This window comes from Dama dama, chromosome 27 (genome assembly GCF_033118175.1).
Source record: "Dama dama isolate Ldn47 chromosome 27, ASM3311817v1, whole genome shotgun sequence".
In the NCBI taxonomy this organism is placed as follows: domain Eukaryota; kingdom Metazoa; phylum Chordata; class Mammalia; order Artiodactyla; family Cervidae; genus Dama; species Dama dama.
In genome coordinates this window covers 9,354,712-9,371,551 of record NC_083707.1, presented here as the reverse complement: position 1 = coordinate 9,371,551, position 16,840 = coordinate 9,354,712, and the positions used below count along the sequence as shown (strand labels likewise).

The 16,840-nt window shown below is 46.6% G+C and overlaps 1 protein-coding gene across 4 annotated transcripts in view; it reads right to left on the bottom strand.

Annotated features, from left to right (window-relative positions):
• The window catches only part of RTTN (rotatin), a 119,007-nt gene extending 106,143 nt beyond the window's left edge, over nucleotides 1–12,864 (bottom strand). For 2 of the 4 annotated variants that reach the window (XM_061131159.1, XM_061131161.1), the window contains exons 1-8: nucleotides 12,550–12,730; nucleotides 12,037–12,224; nucleotides 11,012–11,189; nucleotides 8,716–8,805; nucleotides 6,606–6,699; nucleotides 5,134–5,248; nucleotides 4,043–4,193; nucleotides 132–297 (exon numbers count right to left, since the gene is read on the bottom strand). In XM_061131159.1, the coding sequence (XP_060987142.1) occupies nucleotides 132–297; nucleotides 4,043–4,193; nucleotides 5,134–5,248; nucleotides 6,606–6,699; nucleotides 8,716–8,805; nucleotides 11,012–11,189; nucleotides 12,037–12,224; nucleotides 12,550–12,580 (1,013 nt within the window). In that variant the 5' untranslated portion in view covers nucleotides 12,581–12,730. Of the gene's footprint in view, nucleotides 1–131; nucleotides 298–4,042; nucleotides 4,194–5,133; nucleotides 5,249–6,605; nucleotides 6,700–8,715; nucleotides 8,806–11,011; nucleotides 11,190–12,036; nucleotides 12,225–12,549; nucleotides 12,731–12,794 lie in introns of those variants that run through there. The other 2 variants (XM_061131162.1, XM_061131160.1) reach the window with 2 other exon arrangements.
• Between the last annotated feature and the right edge of the window lie 3,976 nt (nucleotides 12,865–16,840).

Below are 16,840 nucleotides of genomic sequence, written 5' to 3'. Positions count from 1 at the left end.
AAAAAAGTGTGAAAGCCACTGGTTAACACAAGGCCAACACCTGAGTTAATGCTTCAAAAGATAAGACAGAAGAGAAAGACGACCTCCCTCTAAACTGAAACACGCGCTCAAGCTCCCTCGGCCCCGGTCACCTGGAGGACACGGCGTCCCAGTCCTGACCATCCCCCCGGGGCCGCTGGCCCGTGCGCCCCACCACGGAGGGCCGGGGGCTGCTGCTTCCGGGAGATGGGTTCTGGGAATGCGGAGCCGCCCTGACGTCAGGACAGTAAGACAGAGAAGAGTTCTGGGACACGGCATCTGGGGGAGAAAAGAATAAAATTACTCCCTGGTAGAGACAAACGACTGACTATGAGCTCTTTGTCATTAAAAAAAAAAAAAAAAATGAAAATAGTAGAAATGCTTCTCTGAGGTAAAAGTGAAGGTCAACCTTTTCTGCAGAACTCCCTTAGCACATGAGGTTCATATAAAACTGACCTGATTACACAGAACCTTCTAGCCAACACCATTCACCTACAACAGCAGAGACAAATCGTCTACTCTCCTGCCTAAAGCCCTCTCAAAGACCATACCTCAAATCATGTGCAAAAATTAACTCAAAATTAAACAACAACCTAAATATGAGTTAAAACCATAAAGCTCTTTAGCAGAAAACATAGGGGTGAATCCTCATGACCTTGGGTTTGTAACGAATTTTTAGATAAGACAGCAAATACACAAACCACCAAAGAAAACAGAGATAAACTGGACTTCATCAAAACTTAAAACTTTCATGCATCAAAGGACATTATCAACAAAGTAACAACCTACAGAACGGGAGCAAATCAAACACCTGCTAAGGATTTAATATCCAGGATATATAAATAACTCCCAAAACTCATCATTAAAAAAAAAAAAAAAAAGTCAAATATCCCAACTTAAAAATGAGCAAAAAACTTTGATGGACATTTCTCTAAAAATCTATCAATGGCCAATAAGCACAGGAAAAGTCACTAGAGAATCACTAGTCATTAATTAATTGTCAATGCTTCTGCTGCTGCTGCTAAGCTGCTTCAGTCGTGTCCGACCCTGTGTGACCCCACAGACAGAAGCCCAACACGCTCCCCCATCCCTGGGATTCTCCAGGCAAGAACACTGGAGTGGGCTGCCATTTCCTTCTCCAATGCATGAAAGTGGAAAGTGAAAAGTGAAAGTGAAGTCGCTCAGTCGTGTCCGACTCTTCGTGACCCCATGGACTACAGCCTACCAGGCTCCTCTGCCCATGGGATTTTCCAGGCAAGAGTACTGGAGTGGGGTGCCATTGCCTTAGGGAAATACAAATCAAAAACCACAATGAGATACCACCGCACTCCTACTAGGATGACTATGATTAAAAAGAAAAAAGTGTTGGAGAGGCTGTGGAGAAACTAGAAACCTCATATACTGCTGGTGGGAATGTAAAATTGTACAGCCACTGTGGAAAATATTTTGATGGTTCTTCAGAAAGCTAAGGGCTTCCCAGGTGGCTCATCAGTAAAGAATCTGCCTGCTAATGCAGGAGACAGGTTTGATCCCTGGGCCGAAGATCCCCTGGAGAAGGAAATGGCTACCCACTCCAGGATGCTTGCCTAGAAAATCCCACAAACAGAGGAACGTGGCTGGCTACAGTCTATAGGGTAGCAAAGACTCGGACATGACTGAGCATGCATACACACAAAAAGATAAACAGAATTAGCACAAGACCCAGTACGTCTATTCTTGGGTATATACCCAAAAGAACTGAAAACAAGGACTTGAACAGATATGCCAATGTTCACCAGAGCGTTACTCAATAGTCAGAAGCTGGGAACAACCCCTACATCCATCCACAGATGAATAAATAAACACAAATGTGGTGTGTACATACAATGAAATATTATTCGGCCATAAAGTAAGTCAAGTTCTGACATAGGCTGCAACACAGATGAACCTTGAAAACACTGAACTAAATGAAATAGGCCAGACAAATATTGTACGATCCCACTTAGATGAAGAACCTAGACAGAAAATAGATTAGAGATTACCGGGGCTGCAGAGAAGGGGAAAGAGAGATTCTGCTATGCTTACAGAGTCTCCGTTTAGGGTGATGAAGAAGGCCTGGAAACACATGATGGCAATGAGGGCACAACAGCATAAATGCAATTAATGCACTGAACTGCATGCTTATAATGGCGTATTTTATGCTATGCGTATTTTACTGTAATTTTTAAAAAGAATTAGGTAAGACAAAGACATTTACAGAGGGAGGAACAATAACGACTCTACAAGAGCTTCTCACTGCACTTCAAAGAAAATACAAAGTTGTACCAAGAGCTGCGAGTCCCAGTGCCTGCTGTCCCAGGCCACCTCCCGGACCGTCCGCCTTCCCCTCCTGCACCCCCACCCAGTTAACCGCACTCACTCACTCCAGCCTGGCTTCTGCTGCTCGGGCAGCTCGCCCTCGTGCCTGAGGCCTCTGGCCTCCCTGAATTCTCCTCCTGCAGCCCTTCAAGTGGAGGGTCCTACTCACCGCCAGGCCACCTCCTCTGGGAGGCCCTCCCTGACCATCCCATCCAGGTGACCCGTCTCCTGGGTCGCGTTCTGTCACAGCACCCTTCCTATCCCCTTCGGGCACTTCCTACCTCAACGCTCCTGTGTTTGTGGCGTGTGCCAGCCTTCCACAGCATAAGCTCAGACAGGCGGGGACCTCCCCTGCCCTGTTCAGTGGTTCGCCCCCTGGAGCTGTGGTCCCCAACCTTTGTGGCACCAGGAGCCGGTTTTGCGGGAGACAGCTTTTCCAGGGACGGGAGGCCACAGGTGGATGGATGGTTTGGGGATGATTCAAGCACATTAATGTACTGTGTGCTTTACTTCTAATGTACTGCTGCCACTTATCTGACAAGAGGTACCAGTCCACCACCCGGAGGTTGAGGACCCCTGCCCGCAAGCACTGGTTGGCACAGAATAGGTGATAAACATTTATTTGGTAGATGAGTAAGTCCTCTGATTTATCCACTACTTTAACCAACCAAATTGCATTTAACTCTTTCTCTGGTGAAATATGGGGTACCCGCAAGTTCTCAAGAAAGTTACTGAGGAAACTCCATGTCCCCTGGGGTCCATAATAAAGCTAATTAAAGCGTAAGTATTCAAGTAGCACAGGATCAGTGATGCTCTCAACAAAACAGAGCATAACTCTGAAGCATGACAAGTCACTGTAATCAAACATTCGACTTTCAGTGCACACTGCGTGAGGACACAGAAACCCTGAACTGAAGTGCGGCTGTGGCAAGGCCAGCCCAGAACTCCTGCTGGCCATTAGGTGGTGCTCTTTCCCCGAGAAGTCTGGCACTGCTATCGAATCAATAGAAAAACATGGCCTACACAAGTTGCATTAAAATAGTTTCCATAAAATACAGACAGGCATTGTTCAAACCGAACAATTTCTTAACACAATGCATAACCTGCTAAAATGCCCAAAGCCCAGCATGATCAGCTGGACTTACAATCCCAGTCCTTAGTTCCTGTCCCCACTGCACGCATGGAGAAAAACACCGTGCAGCCGTCCCGTACCAAAAAAGAGGATGCGGGGACTTCCCTGGCGGTCCAGGAATCGCCTGGCGATGCAGGGGACGTGGGTTCCCTCCCTGGTCGGGTAATTAAGATCCCACATGCCGGGGCAAAACCAAGCTAGTATGTCGCAAGTACTAAGCCCGTGAGCCACGACAGAGTCCATGCGCTGCGACAAAAGATCCCAAGGTCCCACATGAGGCAGGAAGACCCCTCGTGCTGCAACTACAACCAGACACAGCCAAACAAACAAATAAAAAAAAAAGTTAAGGAGTTCATTCTGTTTAAAGAAAAAAAAGAGGATGGACTCATGAGTGCTTCTGTCATTAACATGCTGTTTTCAAAGATTATGATTTGATAAACGCTCAGGAATGGGGCGTTCCTGATGTGAAAATGTACACACACAGTAAGCCTGACAGGAGTTCTTGAAGAATCTACAAATACCGCCAGTGCACAAGGAATAAACAAACAGAAATACCTTGTTTATTAGAGAAAAAACTTGGATCTCTGTGGAAATTGAGTCTGTTTCTCAAATATGTGCACAGCTGCTGCAAGCAGGACACTGACTGTAAGGCCAGACGATGTTTTCCATCTCCTCCAAAGGCCAGTTTCAACAGAGATAAAAGGCTCTGAAATGAACAGTGATGAAAACGATCAACGGAACAAAGTGCTTGACTTCAAAGAAGGATGTGGCGCTTACGCAAGGTTAAATGAACAATCGAAGGAATCACGATAAGGTGCCAAATATTTATAAGAGAGAAGCAGCAGAAATGGGTAAAAATGACTTAGCGTAATGCTGGAAGATGGGTTGAAGATCAAATTTAAGGGGAACAGTCAATGTTTCTCATATCTGAACTGTTAGTTGAGTACCTATCCCAAAGAACACAGGAAACAGTCCCCACTCAAGACTTTGTCACAGAGTAATTTTTTTAAAGCACAGCAAGCCTTTTTCATATCAAACAGCTAAATCACTTGGCACATTCTGAGGACTGACAGCTGTTCCTCTGCTACCACTCGGAGCCAGGACAGCATGTATCACAGCCGCCGCGCACCGGCACCCATCTCAGCCTGGTGACGGCGGAGCACGGGTGCCGGGCCTGCGGACGCTGTGGACAGGCTGCGGCCCAGCGCAGGCTCCAGCGCCTCTGCTGCGCACGCGTGCGGCAGGCTGCAGCGCCGAGACAGCCACACCGCGCACTCTGCCGTTCCGCAGCAGTGGCACCGCGCGTCAGAACCCACACGCTCAGAGCAATGCGAGTCCTACCGATCAGGCTGGTCAGGGCCGCCCAGCCTCAGTGCCCCACATCCGTTCTCCCCTTCAAGTGGTTCATCAGTGGTAAGGTCAAGGGGGTCAAACTGGACTGAGCGTGTCAAATGAGACCACCTCCCATCAGGAGGACCACCTCTGTCCAGGCAAGCTGAAGAATAACGGGTCTGAAAAGCCAGGCAGTTCATCATCTAAACGTGAGAGTGTGAGTTTCCCTCCCAAGGACGCCTACTTTGCACACTGTGTCTCACTGCAAAAAGTCCCCTACTTCGAAATCCAAAACAATTACAGAGGAAACGCACCTGAACAATTTTTGGCCTTTGAAGGAATATCTCAGCAGGAAAATCTTGCATGATAACATCTTTCAACAGTTCACAGGTGTTCCAGATTACAGTGTGGTTACTACTTCTTAAAGAGCTGCAAAATATACAAAATACAGTATTTATTTTTAAAAAGCGTATACCCATACCAGATTCTAAGGAACCAGGCGGCATAATGACCCTATCAGAACCCTTCAGGGCTCGGCTGACACATCGTCCCCTGGGAAACATTCCCAGCTCTCCCCCCTAACCAATGAGCTAGCCTGGGGGAGGTGTTCTTTCAACGTGCCCAGAATCTGTGCTGTGGCTACTGCCTGTCTACTCCACAGACCCCTGGACCCTCCTCAAGAGCAGGGACGTCACAGTGCCCACCCCTTGTATGCCCAGAGACCATCACAGTGCCATGAAATGAGATCAATGAAATCTGCTAAATGAATCAGGATGTAAGACAGAGGAAATCATAATAGAGAAATAAATTCTAGGTATTAGATTCCTTAACTCCTCTTCCCTACTTGGGGGGAATCAAGCTGGTACTCCTCTCTTGTCCTATGGACACGTGGGACCCCTTAACTTCTTGAACCCCTCAACTTCTCTGACAGCACTTGCCTTCCCAGCACGATGGTGGTTGTTCACCTCTCACCCCAAGAAACCAAACCCGCTCTCAGTTCAGCTCGTCCACCATTCACCGCCTACACGCACCCCCTAGAGACCTCATCTCCTCCTCAGTAACCAACTCAGAACTGACAGATCAATGCCATCCCCACCTCAACCCCAGCTGCATGCAACCTCTTCAGCATGTTGTTCCAAGAGAATTCACTGCTGATCTGGAAGGGCCATCATCGGAAGTCACTTAACAGCATCCCCCTATTTGGCCCGAACTCTAGAAGTTGGTCTTTATTTTTCAGACTCTCACCAAAACAAGGCAGATAACGCGTTTGGTGTGGCATTCACTGAAATGCGGTTTTAGCAAAAAGTGAAACTAGACTTTAAAACACTCTCCAAACTTCTAGATATCATCTCTCTATTTTGAGAAGTAATGACCAAATAAAATCCATTACATAAAATCAGATCAGAGGTCCCCAACCTTCTCCTAACAGAATCCATGTTTTGAAATATATTGTCTACTAAAAAGACCTCATTTTATGTTTAATTGCTCCAAGGGCCTAAGCAATGGCCAGCTAATCTGGTTGATAAGAGATGACTCATGTCACCGAAGAGTGCACAGGATTCCAAGCACAAAAAAGAAACTTGATGTGAAGCCTGATTAAAGGCGAAGGGGAATTTTCTGGCTTGCTTTTTTAAATACTGAAAATGATTCATATATTCCCTTTACTACCAACCACAGCCACTTTTAGAATCTTTTTTTCCTGATGAAAATGTATAGTAATAACTCTCAGACTTCACGGCTACAAATACCAGAAGCCAAAACACCTGCCATACACCGGGCACAGTACCTTTCGTTGGACGAGAGAACGTGTCTGTCAGCTGCGGTCAGGGGGAGCCAGGGGAAAGTAGAAAACTTCAAACACTTCGCAGTCGGATTTGCTGCTAATGGAAAACCAAAAGATAAGGCAGCGAAGGAGGCAAGGTGGACAGATTCACAACGTCCCGAGGAACACTTTGCCTTCAAAACAAGTCCCCAAGTAAAATTACAGCGCACAGTTCCCTGAAGTATGTCAAAAAGACCAGCTGCAAATTTGTGTCCTCAAAGAATAAATAACAGATCTCTTTTCACAATTAAAACAGAACTCCTATTATTTTTAGAAGAAGGGCATTAAACACAAACCAATATTGAACGATATTTATAGCATCAATTAAATTTTTTATTCTAAGACGTGGGTAACCAGAACAGAGACCTTAAACAAAAAAGAAACTGGTATTTGGAGATCTCTAACTGTAGAAATTAAAAATGATATAAATGTAATCATACACTGTATTTAGTAAGTCAAGCTCAAATATCATAAATAGTGTTTGATATTTTAACGGTTACTCTTTTGAGGATGACTTGAAGACCATAAGGTTAAAGATCAAATATCAGTGCTCAAACAAGATTAAGAGAAATCTGAGAAACCGAATCCAACTTTATACCACCCTCCTTCAGATTATCTTTAAACAGATCTCCTAGTGTACAAGTTAAGGTGGCAACACATAAGCCCTTCCAAACGACAAACAGTCTTTCTGCCACATGCTTCGAAAAGAGCATGGGATTGCTAAATTCAGGTAATGGTATTATTAAATTCCCAAACACAGCACAGTTGCTTCCTTCAAAAGTGTTAACATAAAAGCAGGGTTTACCGTCTAAGGGAAAAGCAAGAGTTGGGAAGGATGTAAAGATGTGTCTAAAGAAACCACACCAGCAAACCCACAAACTACAACTGACACAAAAACGCATCACCATCTCAATCTTTCTAGATGCTTTCAACAGCTTCACTCAAATACCCACCCTTCCCAGCCCTGGAGACACTCCGTTCAGATGTCTCCGGCTGTCACTGCATTAAGCCTCTCAGCCACAAACACAAAGAACTACCGTATCAAACCTAAGCTCCCAGGAAACCTAACAAAACTTTTACAGGCAGGAAATGACAAGTATTTTAACAGCTGAGCAAGTTTTCTGTTCCTGCTCATGCTGGACTCAATTTGAGAATTTCTACAAAATCTTTTCTGTAACAGAGGGCTTCCAAACTGAATGGAACTGAATACTTGACATCCACAGAAATATTGCTGGAAACAGACTTTTCATTTCAACTTCACAGGCAATAAAATATAAAGTTCATGCTCACTTAACCGTGCCCGAACCGTGTCATCCAGTACAAAGATTTTATCCTTTTCTAAGTCTCAAGGTCCTCACTGGGAAAATGGGGTCATTAACAGTATCAATCTGGGACTCCAGGAAGATTCACTCATTCGTTACAAAAATACAGACTGAACACCGGGTACATTTCTGGCACTGCTGCCCACACCCACACCGGAGGAAGCAGTTCCGGTGGCTGACATTAAGCTTACAATGAGTGAGACAAACAAGACGTAAATAAACACACAATTTAACAAATACATGTAAGGAGAAAACCAAAGACAGAGAAAAAGTGATCCTGGCTGGAGTCCACAGGAAGGCCTCTTTGAGGAGGTGGCAAGTGAGCAGAGGCCAGACACAGGAAGCCCTGGATGAGATTCCCGGGAGGCTCCAAACCAGAACTCACCGGTCAACTGGGCGTGGGGATAAAGACAGAGGGAGAAACAAACGTCACTGGATGGACAGTCCTGCTGGGTGAGCTGGAGAATTCACGAGGTGACAGGACAGGGCACAGCTCAGCTCCTGACAGAGACTCCCCGCTCACCAAGCATCAAGGACCTCGGCCACCATTACCACACCCACACGGCGCCTCAAAGGCAGTGAGAACAATAAAGTTGGACCCTTTAGATTATCCTAATCTAATTACAGGAAATAAACAGTTTGGTGCCAAAACATTTAAGTCTGACCACGATATGTCTTCAGGACAATGAGGAAAAGGACCTTATGTTTCAGTTTCCCAGGTCAACAGTATCTACTTCACCACAGAGACTCACCTACAGGTCGTGAAGGTATTTCCATCTGCGGCAAAGTACTTTGGTCTTGCGGAAAATATCCTGTTAAGATTTCAGGTTGTTGCGGCAATTCTGAAAAGAAAATGTATGCGTTACTGGTGCATTACTGAAATTGAAACTTGCTCTTTTCAAATATTAATGGTTTAAGTTTCTGGATCATTTTAAAAATTAGAAAAATAATGCAGTTATGTTTCTCTGAATAATCTGTCCTCCTAAATAGGAAAAAAATGTGACTGCTGAGTCAATTTCAAACTGAGGGATTTTCTTCTTTTACTGTTAATTAATTGCAATTATTCCTTAGAATGAAAACATGCACAATGTACATAAAGAATTTGCTGCTGCTGCTAAGTCACTTCAGTCGTGCCCAACTCTAAGTGACCCCATAGACGGCAGCCCACCAGGCTCCTCCGTCCCTGGCATTCTCCAGGCAAGAACACTGGAGTGAGTTGACATTTCCTTCTCCAATGCATGAAAGTGAAAAGTGAAAGTAAAGTCGTTTAGTCGTGTCCAACTCTTAGTGACCCCATGAACTGCAGCCCACCAGGCTCCTCCATCCATGGGATTTTCCAGGCAAGAGAACTGGAGTGGGGGTGCCATTGCCTTCTAAAGAATTTGCTACAAGGTATTAATTCAAGGGCTGCTCACCTCTGCTTCTCAGCCCATCTCGCTCCATTCACTCTACATAGTCCCCATCACTTCAATTTTCATTCATGCTTTTTAAGATAAAAGTTGCCAAAGCAAGAATCAGGCACTACCTTTCGGTAACTCTGACGATCCCCTACTGTACGTGATTACATTCAGCACTTCAGCTGCAGTGAGACTGAGGATGAAGAAAACACTAAAACTCAGTTATGCAATTTTCCATTTGCAGTTCTCGTGCCAGTGGTCCTCAGACTGATACAGAGAGCTAATTAGCCCACGACCATTCCTGTAATCCCACCTGCACGAACTAGGTTGAAAATTCATGATGTAAGATTACACTTTCTTTGTTATCTCTTACAAAGAAATTCTCAAATACACTGTTAAAAATCACAATCACACAAGAATTCAGTAAATGGCAGCTGCTATTGTTATCTCCTGCTGAAAGTGGGACCGAGGGTCACAGCAGGGACAGCAGAGCATTGGTATAGAGAAAAGTCGAGTCTAACAGATTAAGTGAGCAAAAACGTGTTTTTTTATACTTCTACTTAAATTTTATACTCAAGAGTATGAAAATCTTATACTTTTCATAAATTTCAAGAGCATTTGCTTTTCTTCAGATCAATTTAAATGCTTTCCATGAGCAAGGAACTAGTGGACATCAAATAGGGGTTCTGGGCTTAATATATGCTGGGCTCTATGCTAAGTACTGTCTCACTTAAGCCTCACAGAAATCTTGTAAGAATGTTCTCGTTTATTGTACCGATTTCTGGAGGAGAAAACAAAGCCTGGGGGGACTGAGGCCCTTAGCCAAGACCACACAACTAGTGGCAGACCTGGGACACAAATCCATGTTTCCTTGACTCTGATTTTAGCAGGTACACTAAATGTGTAGCTCATTTTCATTGTATCCCATAACAAAATCATGAGCCGGGCAGATATTACCTCTATATGAAGAACACAGTCCCAAAATGAAAGTATAAAACATTTAAAACAATGCCTGGCACATAGTAATGAGTGCTCAATGAATATTTCTTGTTATTGTTTAAAAAACAAATGGTCAAAGTAGTCTCACAAAAAGAAAGTCACTTGCATCTTCTTATGCCCTTCAACCAAAAAAGCAAAATTATACAACTGTCCTCCTCTCTACAATGTTGGTGGTGTTAGTTGCTCAGTTGTGTCCGACTCTTGGCGACCCCATGGACTGTAGCCCACCAGGCTCCTCTGTCCATGAGATTCTCCAGGCAAGAATACTGGAGTGGGTTGCCATTTCCTTCTCCAGAGGATCTTCTGACCCAGGGATTAAACCTGGGTCTTCTGCACTGCAGGTAAATTTCTTTACAATATGACCTACAGGCAACTCCTTGTATAATGTTAGAGGAGGAGAATTATGGTCAAATTCATATAAGTTAACATAAGAAAAGTAAGCTGTGGGACAGGGGAGTGGGGAAAGGTTTAGAATCCCATAGACAGAGGAGCCTGGTGTCCTATAGTCCGTGGGGTCACAAAGAGTCGGACATGACTGAGCACCTACCACCACCACCACCAAGGTCCCTTTCCTTAGAATTAACCATTAGAACCAATATATTAACAGAATGATTGACTGATTGACTTCATCAGATTGATTTCAGAGAGTTACCAGTTTGAATGGTCTGGTAAGATGAAGAATACATTTCAGGAACTTCTGAAGGAAGACTAAAAAGTCCATCCAGAATGCCATCAATTTCCGCCTGCAGATTCGGCTCCACATTAGGGCGAAGTTTAGATAAGAATTCGACCGCACCAAGATCAACCAAATGCTGCACTGCTGGGGGATACTGCAACCAGAAGAGAAGAGTCTTCAGAAAAACTGTGAATATCAAAATCTCTAGGCTTTATGTTACAGCAATTAAAACATGAAACTATTTTTAGTATATCAGATGTTCCTTTCTTAAAACTTGCAATGATGTACATGAGACATGGATTTACACAGACATATATCAAATATTTGGTAACACTGACGAGAGAAAAGCCCAGACAATGAACACTAGAAATGCACATTATCAATTCCTACTTTTATTTATTTATTACACGGATTACTTCTCTCCACTGACACTGGCCCTATCCTTTCCTACCTCCAACCACTCACAGGATGCCAAAGTAATAAGTACCCCCTACAACTGCATGTGATTTAAAGTTTAGAAACCCTAAACTAGCACTCAGCTCTTTGACCCTGACAACGAACTACTCTCAAGACAGAAAAATAACCTGAAAACCAGGTATGGGGAGAAAAAAAAAAACAAAACAACACTTGTGCTGTCCATCATCGTGATCTGTAACATCATCTTTCATGTGTTCTCTTTCATACAAGAGTACCTCTAATTTTTAATATGTAATAAACAAGAGACCATAAGGGGAAACAGCATGACAAATATTAACTTTCCAAGATGATGTCCAAAAAAGGGGGGACATCCCTGAACTCAGAAACCGTGTTAACTCAGAGCACATGAGAGACACTGTGAGATTCAACATCACACAGAAGACAAAAGGAGGAACGTTATATATCCTGATGAATTAAAATTCAACATCTCCAGTTGTGATTTTTTTTTTTTTAATTAATAATTTTCAACAGAAGCTCCAACTAAGCGACTACGGAACACTTGCTTGTTTCGAAGGGATGCTAACCTTAACCAGTCTGCTCAGCAGACCCAGGACCTCGTCCTTCATTGGGACGGACGGGAAATTGAACCATTCCAGCAGGTGGAGAAACAGCAGCCTGTGCGGAGCCAGGTCCGCGCCGCAGATCAAGCTGTGCTCGAGCTTGCAGAGAATACTCCTGAGCGCGCGCTCCCGGATCTCGGCCAGCGGGTGACCTGTCAAAGCAGCACAGCACACGTCTGTTTCCCGACCCCGAGAGCCGCCCGCCGAGGACGCACCCCAACGCTTTCCCGATCCTCGCCGGGGGCGGGAGCGGGCCGAAGAGGCAAAGGAACAAGCCGGTTCCGTCTACACGCGCAGGCCGCGGGAGCACCGGCGACGCGAACGCCGGGGGTCCGACGTGGGTCCCCAGGGGGCTGCCCGGCCGCCACGGGAAGCCGTCGCCGGGATGGCCAGGCCTCCGCGAACGTGGCCCGGCCATCCTCGGCAGGCGGCCGCCGCAGCTGGGCGGTCCGGGCGCAGGGGAACGCGGACGGTTACCGAGCTTCCGGATAAGCCCCGTTAGGACCATCTCGTCTCTTCTCCACTCGCTCGGCCGCCGCCGGAGAATTAAACCGCCGCGCCACTGCGTCCGGCCACAATTTCCGTCCCCCCGAGAAACCCGGCCGCTCCGAAGGCGGGTTCCGCACCATGTGCGCGAAGGACCCAGCTAGTGAGAGGCATACTCTGTGAGCTGTCCCCGGCCCCCGCGCTGCCAGGAGAGCGTATACGGTCTCCACGGTTACCAGTATGCGGTTCTTAGACGGCGGTCTCCATCATAAGCACTGGACAGAAAAAGGGGGCAAGAGGAGAGAGAACGGGCTGTGCCGCCGTGCATCTCGGTAGTTGTAGTCTTCGCGCTGCAGTGCGCCCTTCCCGGAATTCCGGGCCCGCCCCCGCGCCCGCCTGCCCCGGGTTCCAGCCTGCCCGCGGTTCCGGCCTGCCCGCGGGGGCTGCGGCGCCGCGGGTTCTGCAGAAACTCAACCCCGCCCTGCGTCCTGCCTCCGCGAGGGGCTGGCTCAGCACCCCACCAGTCTGAATTCTCACCTCCCAGAGAAGTCCATCTCCTTTACCATTTAGAATGCAGGCTCGTGTTAGGATTACCCACCCCGCCCCACCCCTACCTGCCTCCCTCCCGTGACTAAACGACCCAATGTCTTTAACTGTGGGATGTAACACATCCAGGTTGATGTAACCCATGAAGTCACGGTTCAGAGTAAACAAGTGGAAAAAGACGTTGAGTGCGGCGGAGGGGGAAGGCACAGGAGAGAAGGGGGCTGTACAAAGAAAAGGGTTGAGGAGGGGTTTGGATTCTTTTTTGAATGCCACTGAAGTTGACTGCTGCACTTCGATCTCAATAGGAAAAAAAAAAATCTAAGCAATGGCAAAAGCGATGATAAAAGGAAATCTGTAAAGTGATTTGCATTTTAGAGAACAGTTCACCTCGCGGACCTGTTCCTCCTGGGAAAAGGGATGTCGAGGCACCAATTCCCATTCTTATTTTGAAGGGAAAACCAAAGAGGGGAGAGGCACTTAAAATCTGAGAAGTTCCTGGAGCACCGTCACACCGACTAGTAAGTGGCTGGCTGAGGACTCTTACGTTTCTTCTTCCCGCCTTTTGGAGTCGGCTGCTTCTACAAGTGTATAGGCAAAACCCACGCTTGTGGTGTGCTGACGTTTGAGCTGGATCTTGAGGGGTCAGTAGGAGTTTGGGCTTTGTTTGTTTTCCATGCAGTGAAAAGGGGTGAGGGAGTTTCTGCCAGAGAAAACAGTATATCAGTTCAGTTCAGTCTAGCCCAGTGGCTCAGTCATGTCTGACTCTGCGACCCCATGGACTGCAGCAGGCCAGGCCTCCCTGTCCATCACCAACTCCTGGAGCTTACACAAACTCATGTCCATCCAGTCGGTGATGCCATCCAACCATCTCATCCTCTGTCGTCCCCTTCTCCTCCTGCCCTCAATCTTTCCCAGCATCAGGGTCTTTTGAAATGAGTCAGTGCTTCGCATCAGGTGGCCAAAGTATTGGAGTTTCAGCTTCAGCATCAGTCCTTCCAATGAATATTCAAGACTGATTTCCTTCAGAATGGACTGGTTGGATCTCCTTGCAGTCCGAGGGACTCTCAAGACTCTTCTCCAACATCACAGTTCAAAAGCATCCATTCTTCTGCACTCAGCTTTCTTTATAGTCCAACTCTCACATCCATACATGACCACTGGGAAAACCACAGCTTTGTCTAGACAGACCTTTGTTGGCAAAGTAATGTCTCTGCTTTTTAATATGCTATCTAGGTTGGTGACAGCTTTCCTTCCAAGGAGCAAGCGTCTTTTAATTTCATGGCTGCAGTGACCATCTGCAGTGATTTTTGGAAACAGTATATGCAAAGGCCCAAAATCAGAGTGAGTCTGTCAGAGTCGCTCTGAAAACAAGAAAGTCTTGGTGGCTGGATGAGGTCTGGGAGTAAGAGAAGGGGCAGCCAGCCTGCCCGTTCCTCTCCACGTGGCCCCTCCAGTGGCTTCGCTCCACTTGCCAGACCTGCAGGTAACTGACTTGTCCACGTGAAAAGGTTGCACCAGCCAGGCACTGGGGCCTCCAGCACTGAGTTGGCTCTGGCCAGAGAGAGGCCAGGAGGAAATCGAGGGAGTGGGGAAGGGGGGATATTTAACCAAGACTCCACCAGCTGGGACCTAAGGTGGCCTGGTGCCCACTGAAGAAATATGCGCCGCTTAAACGCTAAGAGTTATGTTTTATTCGGTGGGAATTTTTAAAACTTCAAGCCCGAGAGGCAGAATCTCAGGAAAACTCTGAGAGAAGTGCTCCAAGGAGGCGAAGCGGGGAGCCGGGTTATGTAGAAGTTTTGCAACAACAAGAAGTTAGTCTGAGGGCAGGTAGTCTGAACGGAAAACCGGGTATCTCAAGTGAAGGAATTGCGTGCTTTTCTAGGTACATGAGGAAATGCAGGCGTCTGGGCTCACTGACATCCCTCCTGTGACGTGAACCTCACCTGTCTGGGGCCAGTATCCTGTTTTCACAGCCCTGGGCCAGAGGTTGCAGTTTGATGGCTGCCAGGTGGCAGGGAGCCTTTCCTCCCTGAATTCCTCATCAGGTGGTGGCTGCAACTGCTGCAGACCATGATAGTCTTCGTTTACTGATACAGCAAGAAGTATTCCATACCTGGTCCTAGGTTACCTGTTCACTCTCTAAGCAGTAGTGAGTTACTCACACAGTCACACTCTTTTGGACCCCATGAACTGTAGCCTGCCAGGCTCCTCTGTCCATGGAATTCTCCAGGCAAGAATACTGGAGTGGGTTGCCCTTCCCTTCTTCACGGGATCTTGCCAACCCAGGGATCGAACCCAGGTCTCCTGCATTGCAGGCAGATTCTTTATCATCTGAGCCCACATCAAGGAAGCCCTTATCTAAGAGCAGAAGAGGATAACTAGGTATTATAACAGGATACGATGCAAGGATCTTTGCCATGGACTGAATGTTTGTCCTGTTGCTGCTGCTGCTGCTAAGTCGCTTCAGTCGTGTCTGACTCTGTGCGACCCCACAGACGGCAGCCCATCAGGCTCCCCCGTCCCTGGGATTCTCCAGGCAAGAACACCAGAGTGGGTTGCCATTTCGTTTTCCAATGCATGAAAGTGAAACATGAAAGTGAAGTCACTCAGTCATGTCCAACTCTTCATGACCCCATGGATTGCAGCCTACCAGGCTCCTCCGTCCATGGGATTTTCCAAGCAAGAGTACTGGAGTTATCCCCACACCAAAAAAAAAAAAAAAAAATGTCATGTTAAAATCTAATCTCCACTGAGATGGCATTGGGAAGTGGGACCTTTAGGAGGAGATTGGCTCCTGAGGGTGGAGTTCTCAGGAGAGGGATTTGTGCTTTTATATTACTATAAAAGAGGTTTCCGAGAGGAAAGGTTTCCCTCCTCCCTTTTGCCAAGTGAGGACACAGAAAAACAGCCATCTAAGAACCAGGAGGGCTTCCCAGGTGGCTCAGCAGTAAAAGAGTCTACCTGCTGATGCAGGAGACATGGGTTCCATCCCTGGGTCAGGAAGATCCCCTGGAGAAGGAAATGGCAACCCACTCCAGCATTCTTGCCTGGGAAATCCCATAGACAGAGAAGCCTAGTAGGCTACAGTCCATGGGGTCACAAAGATACACGTCTAAGTGACGGAGCATGCACGCAGGAATCAGGAAGCTGGTCTTCACCAGACACTAATCTGCCAGGGCGTTGATCTTTCCAGCCTCCAGAACTATGGGAAATACACTTGTTTACAAGTCATCCATTCTATTTTGTTACAGTAGCCCAAAAGGAGTGAAATGATCCTCTTTCTAGGAATCAAATGCAAGGTCAAGTCATATCCCAGTGCTACCTGCAAGTGTAACCACAAGGTAAATGCTCCATCAGAGAGGCATCTGAAATGACCAGCATCAGAAGCCCCAGAAATGACCTTGCTGCTCAGTGAGGGAGGCTGCATGGTTGGAGGTGCTCTCAGCCTTACAGCCATTTGTAGAGCCATATCCAGGAGAAATTTCCAGTGAGGGGGAAAAAAAAAATGCAGTGCTTCGATCCCTTTTCCTCATTTTTCAGACGGAAGAAATTATTGGTCCAAAGGGGAAATCCTTTTCAGGCTACTTTTATATTAATTGGGATACTAATTTATTTATGGAGACAATGAAAGCAGGATTCCTAAACAAAAGGAGCTCTACCCAACAGCTGTGTGGAAGTTCTTCACAGTGCCCCAGGGCAGCAAGCATTCTGCGTGCCTTCCAGGAAAGTCACC